The following is a 15,327-nucleotide window of genomic DNA, read 5'->3' as shown; positions in this document are numbered from 1 at the left end:
AGGGTAATTAGTATATCAAGGAAGACAAGTGGAAATGAGCTGGGTACTTGGCATGAAGGGCAGGTGGTATATGGTCATGGCAGGCAGGACTGACAGGCGCAGTATGATCACACTGTGAATAGAGTGCACCAGCAGCACTATACAATGGGTATTGAGCTTTGCAATGCATAAAGGTGGGATGATTATGGTACAGCAAGGCTATCATCTTTTCCCTCTCTTCCCACCATGCAACAATGGGTATGGGCTGCTGTTATTATTCTTCTCCCTTCCATTCAGAGTGAACTGTATGATCATTTTCACCTGTCTTTTTTCCCCTTCTATTCTCTCTAACTGTGAGAGCTTTCTGTAAACATTTGATAATGGGTTGGGGATGTCAAGGGGAGTAAGAGAATTAGAACTAAGGAACTATCAAGACAAGGTTCCAAGCTACTGCAAGACCAACCAAGGAAGGACTTTGACAACCATCCCAGGCTCGAAATGAAGCTAACAACCTCCTAAAGATACTGAAAGGCTGCTGGTGTGATCTTCCCTTCACTTTGAAGAAGCTCTATATGGTTGTACTGTTTTTCTCTATTTGCATCCTCTACTTATGGGGAATCAAGATGTTTTGCTAACTCTTTTTGAAAGCAGGAAGATGAGCAAGGAGGCTAACCTGTCAACTGCTCAGCACCCTCAAAAGGAAGACTCTCTCAGTTGAATATTGTATTGTCAAGAGGCCGCTTGCCTCTAGTATTTTGTCACTTCAAAGGCAAAGTTCTGGGTGCTGGAGTGGACTTTCCTTAAGTATACCTTGCAAGTGGAAAAGTTAAAGTTGAGTTCTTGGAGTCCCGATATATCAACTAGAATACCTTGCTCTTGTACAATCCTGTGAGCTGACTAAGATGTACCTGTCATGAGTTTTGTCTCAAAGAGAGGCTGTAAATGTAATGCTAGTAACCCATCTATTGGATTATCTGTCTTGAACCCTGGATTCAATCTCTCCACATTGAGACTTTGTGCTTTTGAAGTTGTACAAGAAATCCACACCTTGTACAAGCACTTTTTAATGATCAGGACCTTGCAAACACACCTGTATTGTGATCCTAGATACTTTGCCAAGAGGCATCATTAATGCAATACCATGTTGGGGAGGGATGCATATTTGATGCAGTTAAGCATATTGTACTAATATAGCATTTGCTTGTGCCTTTTCTAACAAATCAATTGAAAAGGAAGATGGCTCTTTATTTAGTCCTTGCTTTATCTCCTACGGTCTCCACAATAATACCTTATGGGTGCCCATGTGTTTAGGTTATTCCATGGCAAATCTTTGATGAGTGGACCCTCATTCTAGAGTTGCCATCTTATATCAGAGATATCAGAGGTGCCTAACATATTGTTCATTTACTAAAGCTCCAACTCTATCACCAAAAGAAATAGTCAACAGCCCTTCAAACACATCATTTGCAGCCTGATGTGTCAAAACCAGTAAGAGAGATTTCTGATTTCTCATCAAAAATCACATCCCTACTAGCAAAGACTTTCTTGGAAACAAGATCATACAATTTGTACCCTTTGCTCTTATTGCCCTACCCCACAAGTATGCACTTGACAGCCTTGTTGTCCAACTTCTTTCTCAATACTTTGGGAATATGAGCATATGCAAGACACCCAAAAGTATGAAAGTGGCCAACTGAGGTTTCCGGTTGTTCCAAGCCTCAAAAGGTGTGACATTTTTTTCGATGTGTTGGTAGGGCACTTGTTCAAAACATGATAAGCACACATAACTGCTTACATCCAAAAACCATGTGGTAGATTCTTACCTTTCAGCATACATCTGGCCATCTCCATGAGTGACCGATTCTTCCTTTCTGCAACCCCATTCTGTTGTGGAATATATTCAATTGTGTACTAATGGGCAATGCCTTTCTACTTCAAAAAATTATTCAGCAAAGAAGGCTTGTATTCCCCCCCTCTATCAGAATGGAGAATCGTAAACTGACAGCCAAATTGATTTTCCACAAGTGCAATAAAAGCAAAAAAATGCATCGTACACCTCTGACTTTTTCACCAATGATTAGACCCAACAAAAGCGAGTAAAGTCATCAATAAAGGTGACAAAATAATAACATCCACCCAATGGCTTTGTATACATAGGTCCACATACATCCAAATGCACAATCTATAACTTGGTTGTTGCCTTAAAAGCAACATCACGAGAAAAAGAGAAAAATTCGAGAAAAAGAGAACCAAAGAATTTTTCCGAAAATACATCCCTCACAAATATGTTCACAAGGTCTCTCCAAGAGAGGTAAACCATCTAACATCTGAGTACCTTGCATAAGCATCAAACTGCCATAGTTAACATGCCCCATGCAAGCATGCCATAACTTTGCTTGTGACATAGAAGTAGTAATAGTAGATGCCAAATAGACTAACTAAACAATCGAATAAGCATCTAACTCATAGAGTCCAAGACATAATGTGCTAATCAATATCAAAGTCAAGAATTCCTTATCCCTAACCATGTCTTTGTCGTCATCAAATGTGACCAACATATCACACTTTGCGAAAGAAGAAATGGACAACAAATTCTTCCTATCCTTGGCACATATAATGCATCCTGCAAAAGGAGAGTAGAGCCATCAATGGCTTTCAAGACAATCTCCCCAACACCTCTAACAGGGTAAGATGTATTGTTGGCACACTGCACAGATTTGCCAATAGTAGGTGCAATAATAGAGGTAAATAAATCCCTGCGAAATGTGATGTGCTTAGAAGCATCACTATCAAAGAACCAAGAGCTAGCATCCTCTATAGAGCTGAATGCTCTATCTGCCCAAGAAGAATCATAATTGCAAGTGTAAAAACAATAGTCACAGTTAACAATAAAAGATGTGGACTCTATCGCAATAGAAGGTGCATCAAAGTCATCCCCCACTCCTCCTTCTCCTTGGCAATGAATTTCTTACATTCTGTGATGTAGCAACCTTGCTTTTTACAAAAATTGTGAAGTACCTAAACTTCTAGAACTCTACTGAGCATTCCTAGATTGATTGCCCTTTTCCTTCTCTCTCGCCATAGAAGCCTATTCAGAGACTATAAAATCCACTCCACTGTTCTTTCTTGTTTACTCTTCCTCTAGGAGCAAACTAACCAACTGAAAAAAGATAAGTGGCTGCGGAGAAGTTCTCATGGTGAGATTTAAGGCCGTGTGAAAGGCCAAGTAAGAGGGTGGCAAGGAATTCAAAGTAGTAAAGATCATATGTGCATCAGAATAATACTCATCTACATTCATCAACAGCTCACGCAAGTACTAAATTTTATCAAGAAGATCCTACATGGCATCACCTTCGCCCATCTCCACATTCTCAAGCTTCTTTTGCAAGAAAGAAATGTATGTCTCATCTTTTCCATCAAACATCTACTCGAGTGTGAGCCACACTACTCGTGGGGAAGTAGCAGACCGTATATGCGGGATTATGGACCATTGAACTGCCAATGCAATCAGTGACACTGCTTGGGTATCCGGAGTGTCCCAAGCCTTCTGTGCAACTGCTCTTTGAGGAAGTGGCTGAGCTAGCCTTTGACCACGTCCTCCTTGGGGAAGAGTTGCAAGAGCCACAACTCTAGGACAAACTTGTTCACCACTAACATATTTCCAAAGATTTTAAGCAATAAGCACATTCTTCATCATGAAGGACCGTAGAGAATAGTTATTTTCATCCAATCTATCCTCTTTGGATACATATGTGAATACATTACTCTATCCTTGATTGGCCCTGATAAATGTCATTGTTTCAAAAATCTCGAGAGCAAGAACCAAAGCTGGAACAACCTGAAAATCTGAAAATTTCCAGAAATTATAGTATACACCAAGCTATAATTAGCAAAATTGCACCACACTTGATCACAACTGTCCAACGTGCTGAAATTTCCACAAATTTCAGCGAATAGCACACTGTCCAATGCACAAACAGTGTTCAGCAGCACAAAAAATGTAAAAGCCCCAAATTTTACTTATCCAGAATGCACAATTTCAGTCAATTTCATACTGAATATTCATTACATGCGTCAATGTCTACTAAACACCCAAAAGCCCCAAATTTTCTAACCCAAATTCCAAGAAATTTCTGCAATGTGTGCCCAAAAGCACTTCCTAGAGCAAAAATGCACTCCTTTGGCAAAGACCCCTTGCTGTAGCTCAGATTTACTAAATAAAGATAATTAAATGTCCCTATCACCTTCAAAATGTGAGTCAAGGTCAAGCCAAGAAGATGCCCAAACTGGTGGCAGCAGCTATTGGAGCTGAATGTCCTATGTGGCGAGCAGGGCAGACCTAGCAAAGGTGTCGAGCAAGACGGGCTTGACAGAGGTGGTGACAAGACTGGTTGCTAGAGACGCAACTGTCAAGTGGCGAAGCAATGGACAACGCAGGGTGCTGGCATTGCTGCAAGCGACTGAAGGGGGCGGTGACATGCTGCGATAGGTGGCGCAAGCAAACAAGCTAGAGCAAATGGCTCAACCTGCTACGCTGCAGGCGGCACTGGCCAGTAGTGGTGGCACTAGCTCAAGGGGTGGCTATAATTGGACCAAGAGCAGCGCTGGTGGTGCTGACTGGCAAACCTATAGGGTAGTGGTGCTATAGTCGAGGGCAGCTAGGGTTGCAACTGGACGAGATGAACGAGCTGGCAAGCCTGGGGTGGCGAAATGGACCATGCTAAACTTCAGCTCTAATACCAAATGTAAGAGTAGAGATGGCAGCTCCGAGCTGAAAGCAATGAACATAGAGAGAGTGAGAGTGAAGCTACAGACTCAACACACAATGCAATTCCCAAGTGTGTAAGTAAAAATAATCCTTCATCACATGCACATTGTCTATGAAACCTCGAATAGGGTGGTTAATAACCGGATTAAGTACTAATTACACCAAGCATAAAATTCACATAAATTAAAAATGCACACTTTGCCATACAATCTTGCACATTGGACAACTTGTTGACCCCAAAACATGTCCCCCATTGTGGTATTTCTTTAACTTTTATTGCAAATGGATGGAGTACAACTGAGATCCTCTAATCTCCTCTGCTAATCCAAGTGTCTCTTGTTGTAAAAACTAAACAACAAGCCTCCAAACCAATTTTTCCCTTGGTTTGCTTGGGGATTGGCCTTTACCTTGCTCCTTGAAAGATAAATTCAATCCCGAATCTGATCTTGGCTAGTTGGCCTCTTGAATCTCCTTGAAATTCCTCAATTCTAGCTGCTAGAATTCAAATTCTAAGCCCTCAATTCTGAGCGCGCATTCTAAGGCGACTGTCAAAACCCTAATTTCTCCTATAAATTAGGGTTTACAGCAAATATTGAGTAAAATCCCTTCCTCTTATGGCTTAAATTGCAAAAAAATATTGAAATAACTTGAGAGATGGCTAGGGATGAGAGAGAATACTGTAGAGAGAGAAATTTCAAAGTTTCATTGCAAGAAATGTTAAAAAGCTACTGCTAACCTGCTCAAACAGCCATGGAAGCTGTCACCTACAGCTTATGACAACCAGAAAGATTGTTGCCCCTCCTGTATGCTGTCATTTGCACAAAAAGGTGCCTTGGACTGCTTTCATTGCTCTTGGAGGGCTCCAAACTATTGTCACATGCTGTTAAACTAATCCCCGGTGGCTACAAATCACATTAGTAGCCTCATTTTACTCTCTAACAACCTCCTTCTCTCACAATTGCTTAAATAGACTTCCACCAATCCCTAAAAACGTTTTTCCCACTTGCATGGGTAAGTTTTGCTAAGAGGCAACCTTCTAATCCAATTTTTCAGCATTATCCAACTTATTAAATTAAATTTTAAAATATTAGTTCTTGAAAATTAATTTAATCATTATTCTAGTGCTCAAAATATTGATTTCACTAACCAATAATTAAATTGGCTAGGTAGTATCCTTGAGCACTTATTGATCCTTAGACCACCATTAATTAATTAATTAATACCTAATCTCTAATGTCACCACCGACATTAGAGGCTAATAAGTTTATCTAGGCCAAAATCTAATATCGGGTACCACCTAATACTTGTCAGGCATTACTTATTACAACTTTTGCCTTTGGCATCCACTGCATCCTTGGGGTCCTTGGCATGTTACCATGAAATATCTACCATGTACATCACATGTGCTAAACAACCTTATGCATTTGATTAATAACTTAATCAAATGTTGTCAACAAGATTAAAGCATCTTAAAATTTCACATCCCCGTAATAGTGTTTTGACAATGGTGCTTTAAAGCACATCACCTCTTTCAATGAGCTATTTGTCGCAATTGAGGACATTGGGAAGATTCTAATTGTTGCAATGAATAGGGCTACCATTATGCTTAGGAACATCTTGTATATGTTTCACATTAAAAAGAACTTGCTTTCAGTTTCAGCCATTGCATGCATTGGATTCATGGTCAAGTTCTATATGGACAGATGCAATGTGAATGATTGCAAAAAAGGTGGGGATGATCGTGTTGTCACATGGACATACAATGGCTTCTATCAACTTGACTTGCATGAGAAAAGAGTATCAAAGGATGCATTAGATATTGATGCTAAGGTCAAGTATGACACTCAGTTGTGGCATGCCAACTTTGGTCATCTAATTTGTGGTTTACATTAGAAGTTTTATCTTAGAAGTAAGGACATGGTGCCCAATCTCTCTCCATTGAAGGGACAAGTCAATAACCTATACGAGAGTTGTATTCTTGGAAAAATGCATTGTGCTTCTTTTCCTAAAAATGGATCTATGCATGCTGATAAAAAATGACAGCTTTTGCATAGTGATGTGTGTGGTCCCATCACATCCCATCCATTGAGGGATACTTATATTCCATAACATTCATTGATGACATGACGTATCATTGCTGATTGTATGCATCAAAGTACAATTGGCTATGGCTGAATATGCATGTGGATACACACTTTCACTCTCCTTACTAATCAAAGGGGGGAATACAAATCATGAGAATTCAATACTTGTCATGTTGGCACTTGTGATTGTATGTTTGCTAATGGGCATGGTTTCCATCAATCGTGATGATCCTCTCCTCCCCATAGCTTGTGTGCTACTAAAGTGGTGATCTTGGTTCCTTGGCAACAAGAGGAAAAGGCAGAGCAGAAGCGTTTTGAAGAGTTCTTGGTTGAAGATTCTAGGCAGCACGCTAGAGTACACATGATCTAACTCTTTTTGCAGAGTGCACAGCCACTCTTAGCAGAAATTAGAAGGGATTGGCTGGCTTGTGGTGCGAAGTTCTACTCAAATTTTGGAGGAGCAAATCCCATTCATTAAATTAAAGAAAGACTACAAGGTTCGCCAATGTTGGGGGCCAATCCAGCATTGGTGCCTCCGGGTCAAAGCACTCCCAAGAGACTTCATGCTTTCTAATTCCAATAGTGCTGAATTATTGAGGCGACAAGTTGTGTTTTACAACCCTTTGAATTACTGAAAGCTGATTTCTATTCTCCTCCAACCTGTCCAAATAGACTTGTAACTCCTAAATCTAAAAACATTGGCAGATATGACACGATGAAAAGACTCCATTGGCAATGATTTATTGCATCCATCTCAATTCTTGAACCCAGCCATCTTGTTGACTTACTGTGCAACAAACTCTTATCTGGCCTATCCAATATTCTTGACATAGCCAATACCTCAATATTCTTTATGGATTGATGAGGCTGCCAATAAATGAATAATAAGAGTGTGGAAAACACGACCAGCTATGGAGGAAAGAGAAAAAGAAAGTGAACAGTAGACACTACACAATGTGAGAGTAAACAGGAGAATGTACTTGCAGAACTGAATGATAGGTGAAAATACAACTAGGGTTTAGATCTAAGGTTTGACCTAACCACACTTCCACCAACTAACTAGAGTTTAGTTTATTTACTCTATAGCCTAGTGTCACTACTTTAATGTACTAAGACACTAGGTGTATACACCCTACAATGACACTTTAATAAGTGTCCACACCACACATTACATTGGGCACTACCCAAAATTGGCGAATTCTAGCAAAGAGTTCCCCCCAAGATCCAAATCAATAAAAGAGAGTTTCATACCTTGGGCAGCATTCTCAAGACACACTAATAGGATGCTTGCATTCATGTGTCGCATATGGCACCTCCAATACAATAAAAGCAAGACCCAAAAATGTGTTGAGGGGTAATCACATGCTGCTAAAAGATGCCAATCTACCATGAAAAACTTCCACTTGTGTTTCACATCATAAATACTTCTCAGTTCTATGCTTGATTAGTGGCCTTTCGCAATATCACAGAAGTCCAAACCTTGGAAATGAAATCTACATCTATCTGGCAACCATGCAATAAGAGATGTAATCTCCACAATGGCTTAGCAATATTGTGTCACCACAATATGTCGCCAATAGGGAGGCATTCAATAAGAACTTTGAAGACAAAAATCTGATAAAGGATATGGGACTTTTGTGACAATAACATCCCACCATTTTGTGCCACCACCCCTATAGGACTACACCTTATTATCATTTTCTATAATCCATCATTTATCATAATCATCTTATGGTACATTGCATTTTTCTGAAAGATACAAAAAGCCATCAAATTTGGTGAAACTCCCATCTTACCAAGGCACAAAGCCTTTGAACTCAAAAAGTTGACTACACTTCCCAATTTTCACCTCTGTTCTAGACCACACCAACCTACATTTTTGGGTATGCGGAAGGGTTATAAAGAACAATGAAAGGATTAAAGTCTAGGATTGTCCTCTAAAACCTCCTCTAATCATTGGACCCAAACTAACATGGTTTCTAGAGGATGATGCCACTAGATGACAATACTCTCTTCAACTAAAACATTGGTAGATGAGGTAAAGATGGTAGATGGTAGATGGTGGATGGCAGATGGTAGGTGGTAGATGGAGCATCCATGCATAGTAGGAATCAGGGTGCACAAGGGGAGAGAATCCATGGTGTGTGAGGGCACTCTTACTTGAACTAGAGGAAACAAGTTTGCCTCTTATCACATTGCAAATGACTACAAGGGTTCTATGAGTATATTCCTAGCGTGTTAAGGGACATGATGACAATTGCAACATCACATACCAAAAGACCAAGGTGAAGGTCAAAACCAAGAAGATGAATCATCCCAAAACTTTAATCTACTATTATGGAAGAAGAGAGAGTGCCAACAACAAAAAATTCATAGGGAGAGAGAGACCACAAGAGTGAGGGTCTCTTGGATAACTGTTGCTAGGCACCTCCTCTAAAGTAGTTCTATCCACACCTTCACCTTATGGTTCAAAAATGCTATGACGATTGAGGCAAGCCAAAAAATTTTGAAGACCGTTCCTTTCTTCAAGCTTCATACACAGTATGGTGTACAAGTCAAACGAGTTTAAATATGCTAGCTGATACGTTTACACAAGGTAAAGGCCAACAAGAAAAGGAGACAATACTTATACTACTCCTAATGCAAAATGTTACAAGTAGCTCCAAATTACAAAAGTGGAGATTGTATGTAGATACTGTCTTACAAAATAAATAAGAAAAAGCTCTACAAAGTAAAAGGCAGCAACGATGTTTATCTCCCACAACTGAGCAGAGCCACACCCACCTGATCTTAAGGAATCCAAATTCCTAGGTAGATGCTCATCTGGAGATACTTGAGCATTTTTTATCTGGTGATTATCGAGGGTAGATTCTGCAGCCACTCTCCATTCTTGCTTAACATCTGGGACTAGCTCAATCACCTGAGAACATTCCAACCATAGCCAAATATTTTAACAAAACAAAAACTGGTACTTGCATGTTCCAATCATGCTAGCACCAAGCTGATAAAACATCAAACTCCTCCACTCCCATTTTCCAGCTATATTAAGGCACTGTGTTACTAGTTTAGGATAGGCAGTGCATCTACACTTACTATATTAAATCAATATGACCTTAAAGAACCAGTTCTTCTCAGCTACAACTTACACTATATTACATTTGTGCAGCCTACAAGCACAGAACGAAAAACTTTAACCTTACAAAGCCTTTCATATGAATACCCAGCCAACTAAGGTGCGTTCTGTGATGCTTAAGCGCTGCAGACTGTCCAGATCAGTAGCTGCTGCTGCCAGCAAAGAAGCAGGAACTCCTTTGCACCACCTGCTACCTGGATTCCCGACATTTGCAGAAGCCTCCGAAAATGGATTTCCTTCCCCAACTAGAATACCCTCCAATAGCAAATCTTCCCAACTGCATTATGATTTCCACTTCAGTCAAATAATGCAAAGCATGTAAGCAAAGACAAGCATATCCAAGCAATGTCAAGGATAAGACTAGGAAAAGATCTACTTAGCAGGACTTGCTCACACATACCAACAAAGCGGCAGAGGAGCAAATCAGTTTATGTTCTCATAAAAGAGATGCAAAACTAATAAAGAGAATCAACAACTGAATTGAACCTCTCACTTACTACAGAAACAAGCCTCAGATATTGAAAAGAAGTGAAGTTAGAGATCTTGATTCGGAAGTATAACAGATCACGACAAGCATAGACATTGGACAGCTCCAGTACTTACAAAACTTGTAACGACCTCAAAGAATCGATCATATTGGGAAAACTTCATCGTCATTCATACTCATGACAGCACTCCACAGCCTCAGTAAACAGCCAGTAGCAGAGCCACTCTTCCTCTCACCATCCACCAACAAATGACCTTGATGCTGACTGATTTGCCATGTCACTACTGAAAATTGAAGCAAGACCTCAGATTCCATCTACTCATGTGCCAATTCATCGTGCCTGATACTGGGGCAACTTCGTCTAACTCCATATCTAAGCTAAGTTTGCCCTTGTTCAGGGCCAGTGATATTCTGGTCATCTTCAGTGGACATCTTTCCCAGTTTATCAGATTGCCTATATCTGGCCCTACATTTTAAGACAGTCATTTTACCTATGTCACCCTATAGGCAGCCCATACAGATTGTACACAGCTCTAACTTCTCATCATTTCTCGATTTTTGGCCCAAAAGCTAACATAGGTTTGTTTTGCCCCCTTAACATCATGTTTGTTCTCTTTGATGATCAGGTTGAATTTGACTAATGTTTGCTTCAAATGCATACCCAAACATTTTCTCAAGTAATAAGAATGTTACAGGAAAGTTAGGGTTTTCTGTTCTGCTGCATTAAGAATTGGACTTTACATTTTGAATATAACAGAATTAGGGTTTCTAAGGCAGCATGCAACACAGAAAGCAATGCTGAATGAGATCTCCATCAGTTGCTTACAATCTCTCTCCCAATTGCAGTATATAGCCAGGACGGCACATTTTGAGGCTGTTACAGCTATATAAAGCTGTCCACAATTAGTGGTTTGCCTCCATTTGTTTGCAAGGGCTGGCAGCAAGCTGAGAGAAGAGAGGTTACAGATTTCAGCAGCTGCACCCCAATTTGCGGATTTTTCAGGACATCTTCAAAGAGCTTTGTGAATGCTAAGAAACCAATCCTGAAAAAGCTAGGAGGGAGAATTAGAAGATGAATCATGGCTAAAGGGGGTGCTGTCCCAGCTATTGACATCTTCAGATGGACTTTTTGCATGGAGAGAGGAGAGAGAAACTCCAGACGTGGGCGGCAGCACGTCATGGAAAAACTAGGAAGGAGACGAGCTAAGGACAAAGAGCATGGGCTGCCCCAGCTATCACCATCTTCGACTGGATTTTCTGTGCGGAGAGAAGAGAAACTCCAGATGTGGGCTGCAGCATGTTCCCCTCAAGCAGGATGCTCTACTAATAATGTCATGAAAATTGAGACTTTAACATGTCTTTGGTCTAATCTCTTGGGCTTATATCCACATCAGTGAACATGGTCCTTGGAGTGCATACCATATTTGCACTTTTTGTGGATCCCCTAAATCCTATTCACATCTAGTCAGCACACTTGTGCAGCAATGCCTGGACAAACAGGTCTCCCAAATCCCCTTCTAATTTCTATGTGCAACAATAAATCAAATTTTTCCTGATTAATGCATTGTCATGTCAATCAGGAGCTCGAAGCTTTGCCCTTAGTTGAGTAGTCACTCATTTTACTAATTATTTGTGTCTATGGTCACTTTATAGTCTCCCGTTCCTTTTTGTAATAATTTCATATGGCGGGCAAAATGTAGCATCATTGCATTTCCATCATGTTATTGTCATCCATGCACACTCATCTTTTGTGTTCACCTCATTTCCTTGTTCGCTTTTGCATGTTGTCATTCTAACATAAAGAGCATATGTAATGTTGCTAGCAAAAGCTAGGTTTTACATCCTTGGACATCCTAGATGGGCACCAACAACATTGACCATTGAGCATTTACAATTTGATCACTAGGTGTAAATGTATCCTAAAAGTTAGGACGATTTAAGGATCTTGTAGTGTGAATAAGACTTAGGGCCAAGCCCATTAAGTAGTTCCACAAAGAGAACTCGGGGCTCATTGGTGCAACATCTACTCTTGGACTCTAGACCCTAGGCAGCTCCACCTACACACCAAGATGGTATCACTAACAGAATGGGATGTCAATCCTCATTGTGATGGGAACTTGGCCTAATATGTTGCTGGTCCCAAGCTCAGGGGTGAGCCTATTTGGCTCTAACCATAGAAAGAAATGTAAAGAGATGGTCATAGGACTCACCACTCTATATGGGTTGTACCATGTCATGTAAAAAACCAACCTTGCTTCTCGAACAGGGTGGTGATTCTTGATCAAGTACTTAATTACAGCAATCACTAAATAAACATAAACTGACCGTCACACGTTACCTTCATAATCTTGGACAGTAGACACCCTATTGGCCCCAAAACTAGCACCCTTTCGGTATTGACTAATGGATTGGGTACGAGCCAAGATTCCACAATCTCCTTGGCTAATCCAGAAGCCCCTTGCTGTAGACATAATCAACACACAAGTTGGGCAAATTGCCCCTTTAATTTTACCTAGGACTTGCACTAATCGGACCCCGAAAGGCCAAATGCTGCCCCAAATTCACAATGGATGGGCTAGCATCTGAATTCCCTAATAATTCCACAAATTTCAAGTGCTGATATCGATGTACAATGCCTTCTACTAATGACACAAATCCCGAGGTGGCTGCTAAGCCCTAATTTCTGCAGAAATTTAGGATTTACAATCGCATTCCCTCTACTAGCAATGAAATTTGGCTGAGATAAGCTGAGATCTTCAAAGAATTGACTGAAGGAGGTGAGAGATGCCAGAGAGAGAAAATTCAGAGATTTCTCGTGGAGAAACCTTGCAATTTTCTTGTTGCCTATTTCAACCAACAAGAAATGTAGTCGCCTGCAACTTGGGAGCACTAGAGACTCTCCTCCTCCAGTTGAAAACTGATCTAAATAGCTAAGACCAAGCCCCAAAACGTTTTCCCATTTCGCATGGGTATTTATGCCAAGTGGCAACCTTCTAAACCCAATTTCAGCATTATCCAACCATTAAATTAATTTTCAGAACTAAATAATTCTAAAAATTAATTTCAGCCCTTCTGACCTGCCCAAAAATTAAATGTGCCTATCCATAATTAAATTGGCTACCATTTGCAACTTGGAGTGGTCCCCAACCTCTATTAACCCTTAGAGTAGTATTAATTAATTAATTAGTGCTAGTCTGTAGTGCCAGCACTATCACTTATTTGTCCAAACAACTATCTTGGGGCAAAACTAACACCAACAAACCATCAAAGCCCACTAGCATAGCTTATCATAACTTTGATACCCACTCCATCCTCAGTGTCCTTGGCTTGTTACCATGAAATAACTACCATGTGCATCACATGTACTAAAAAACCTTGCACATTTGATTAGTAACTTAATCAAATGTTATCAACAAGATTAAAGCATCTCAAAATTTCATGTCCTCGTAACAATCAACCTCAATAGGTTACTACTAGGCCGCAAAGCATGGTTACTACCATGCCATGTACAAGTTGGAGAATCAAGATCTATGGGGGCATTTCATTGGTATCACGATTCACAGCAACAACTTACTCTCTACCGTGTGCCATGGTGACGTGCAAAAAAACACTAAAGCTCATGGGACCATGATGGTCCATTCTCCAAGAGTACTCCACTTTTATATAGGGTGGCATGGAATGCTACTAGTAGGAGAAATAGACACAAGAAGGCATGAGAGAAGGTAGTGAGTTTCATGAGCATTTTCCTATCAACTAATGCCAGGAGGCATATTCCACAGTGGATTCCGTGAGACTTCCGTGGATTCCGTGAGTTTTTATTCCACGGTGGATTACGTGAGGTTTTGCAGTGGATTCCATAAAACTATATTTATTTGTTGGGGCTCGTACACAAGGTGGATTCCTTGTGCGAGAAGTTGACAGGGACACCTGTCCTTTTCGAGCATCATGTTAATTTAATGTGCATGTGGGTGACTCCATGGCGGGTGATTCTGCAAAATACATATTTTAATTAATGGACGTTTATGAGTTTAGAGTGCACTCATATTAAATTAAGGTTAGGACAGAGTTCCAACCTATTTATTTATTTTGTAGCTGAAGATTGCTAGGTATTCACTTTTGTCGGTTTAATTTTGTTATTTTCTAACAATTGTGAATGCTTCAATTGATGTGTAGAGCAAGCAGCGATGGTGTTGGAAAGCACTGGGCAATAGCATGTATTCAAATTATCTAAAAGAAATTATCATTTTTTATAGACGCGTGCCTTATTATTAAAGGCGTAGCACTAATATTTATTTAGGTGCACTTATTTATTGAAGCACTTGATAAATATTTATTATTTTGTATGGTCATGGACGCACGATTTAAATCTTTCATTATTGGACATTGTATTTGGGCACAGTCTGACTTTTGGACCGCCTAACTACTTTATTTTTTATTTGGACAAAAGCAAATACAAAAGCTAGAGCATGCTTATTGTAAAATTGGGCTATTTTTTGAGCTTTGAGATAAATAAATTTATAAATACATGCCTTGTGAAGCACTCGCACAAGGCATGGGGAGAGATTGTACCCAATTTGTTTTTTTTGGCTTCATATCATGCAAACTCTCTTCTTGCTTTTATGAGTTTTAGTAGAGTTCTTTATTCTTGGGAACCTTCCGACGCTCGCTACGTACGCATCCAATATCCGATTTACGCACCATCAACAAGCACATGTGGAGGTTGTACTGGCTATAGCATCATGGGTGTTTAATAGAGTGCATGTAGTTTTTTCCCAATTATCACTCATGGTGCATTGGAAGGTAGCCTGAGGAGCTCACACTCCATGGATACCACCAAACCTTCAAAAGGCATGGTGAAGGAATTAATGAATGCTAG

At 40.1% G+C, this 15,327-nt stretch overlaps 1 protein-coding gene across 2 annotated transcripts in view; it reads right to left on the bottom strand.

The window, feature by feature from the left end:
* LOC148040197 (uncharacterized) overlaps positions 1 to 15,327 on the bottom strand; it is an 89,230-nt gene that overhangs the window by 36,694 nt on the left and 37,209 nt on the right. For both annotated transcript variants that reach the window (XM_087697515.1, XM_087697513.1), the window contains exons 4-5: positions 10,052 to 10,241; positions 9,616 to 9,751 (exon numbers count right to left, since the gene is read on the bottom strand). In XM_087697515.1, the coding sequence (XP_087553641.1) occupies positions 9,616 to 9,751; positions 10,052 to 10,241 (326 nt within the window). The remainder of the gene's footprint in view (positions 1 to 9,615; positions 9,752 to 10,051; positions 10,242 to 15,327) is intronic.

Source organism: Lygodium microphyllum, chromosome 2, assembly GCF_053477565.2.
Source record: "Lygodium microphyllum isolate KBCC chromosome 2, Lygodium_microphyllum_v1.1.10, whole genome shotgun sequence".
NCBI lineage: Eukaryota > Viridiplantae > Streptophyta > Polypodiopsida > Schizaeales > Lygodiaceae > Lygodium > Lygodium microphyllum.
Note: the sequence above shows the minus strand (reverse complement) of the source record. Positions and strands in the feature narration are given on the sequence as shown.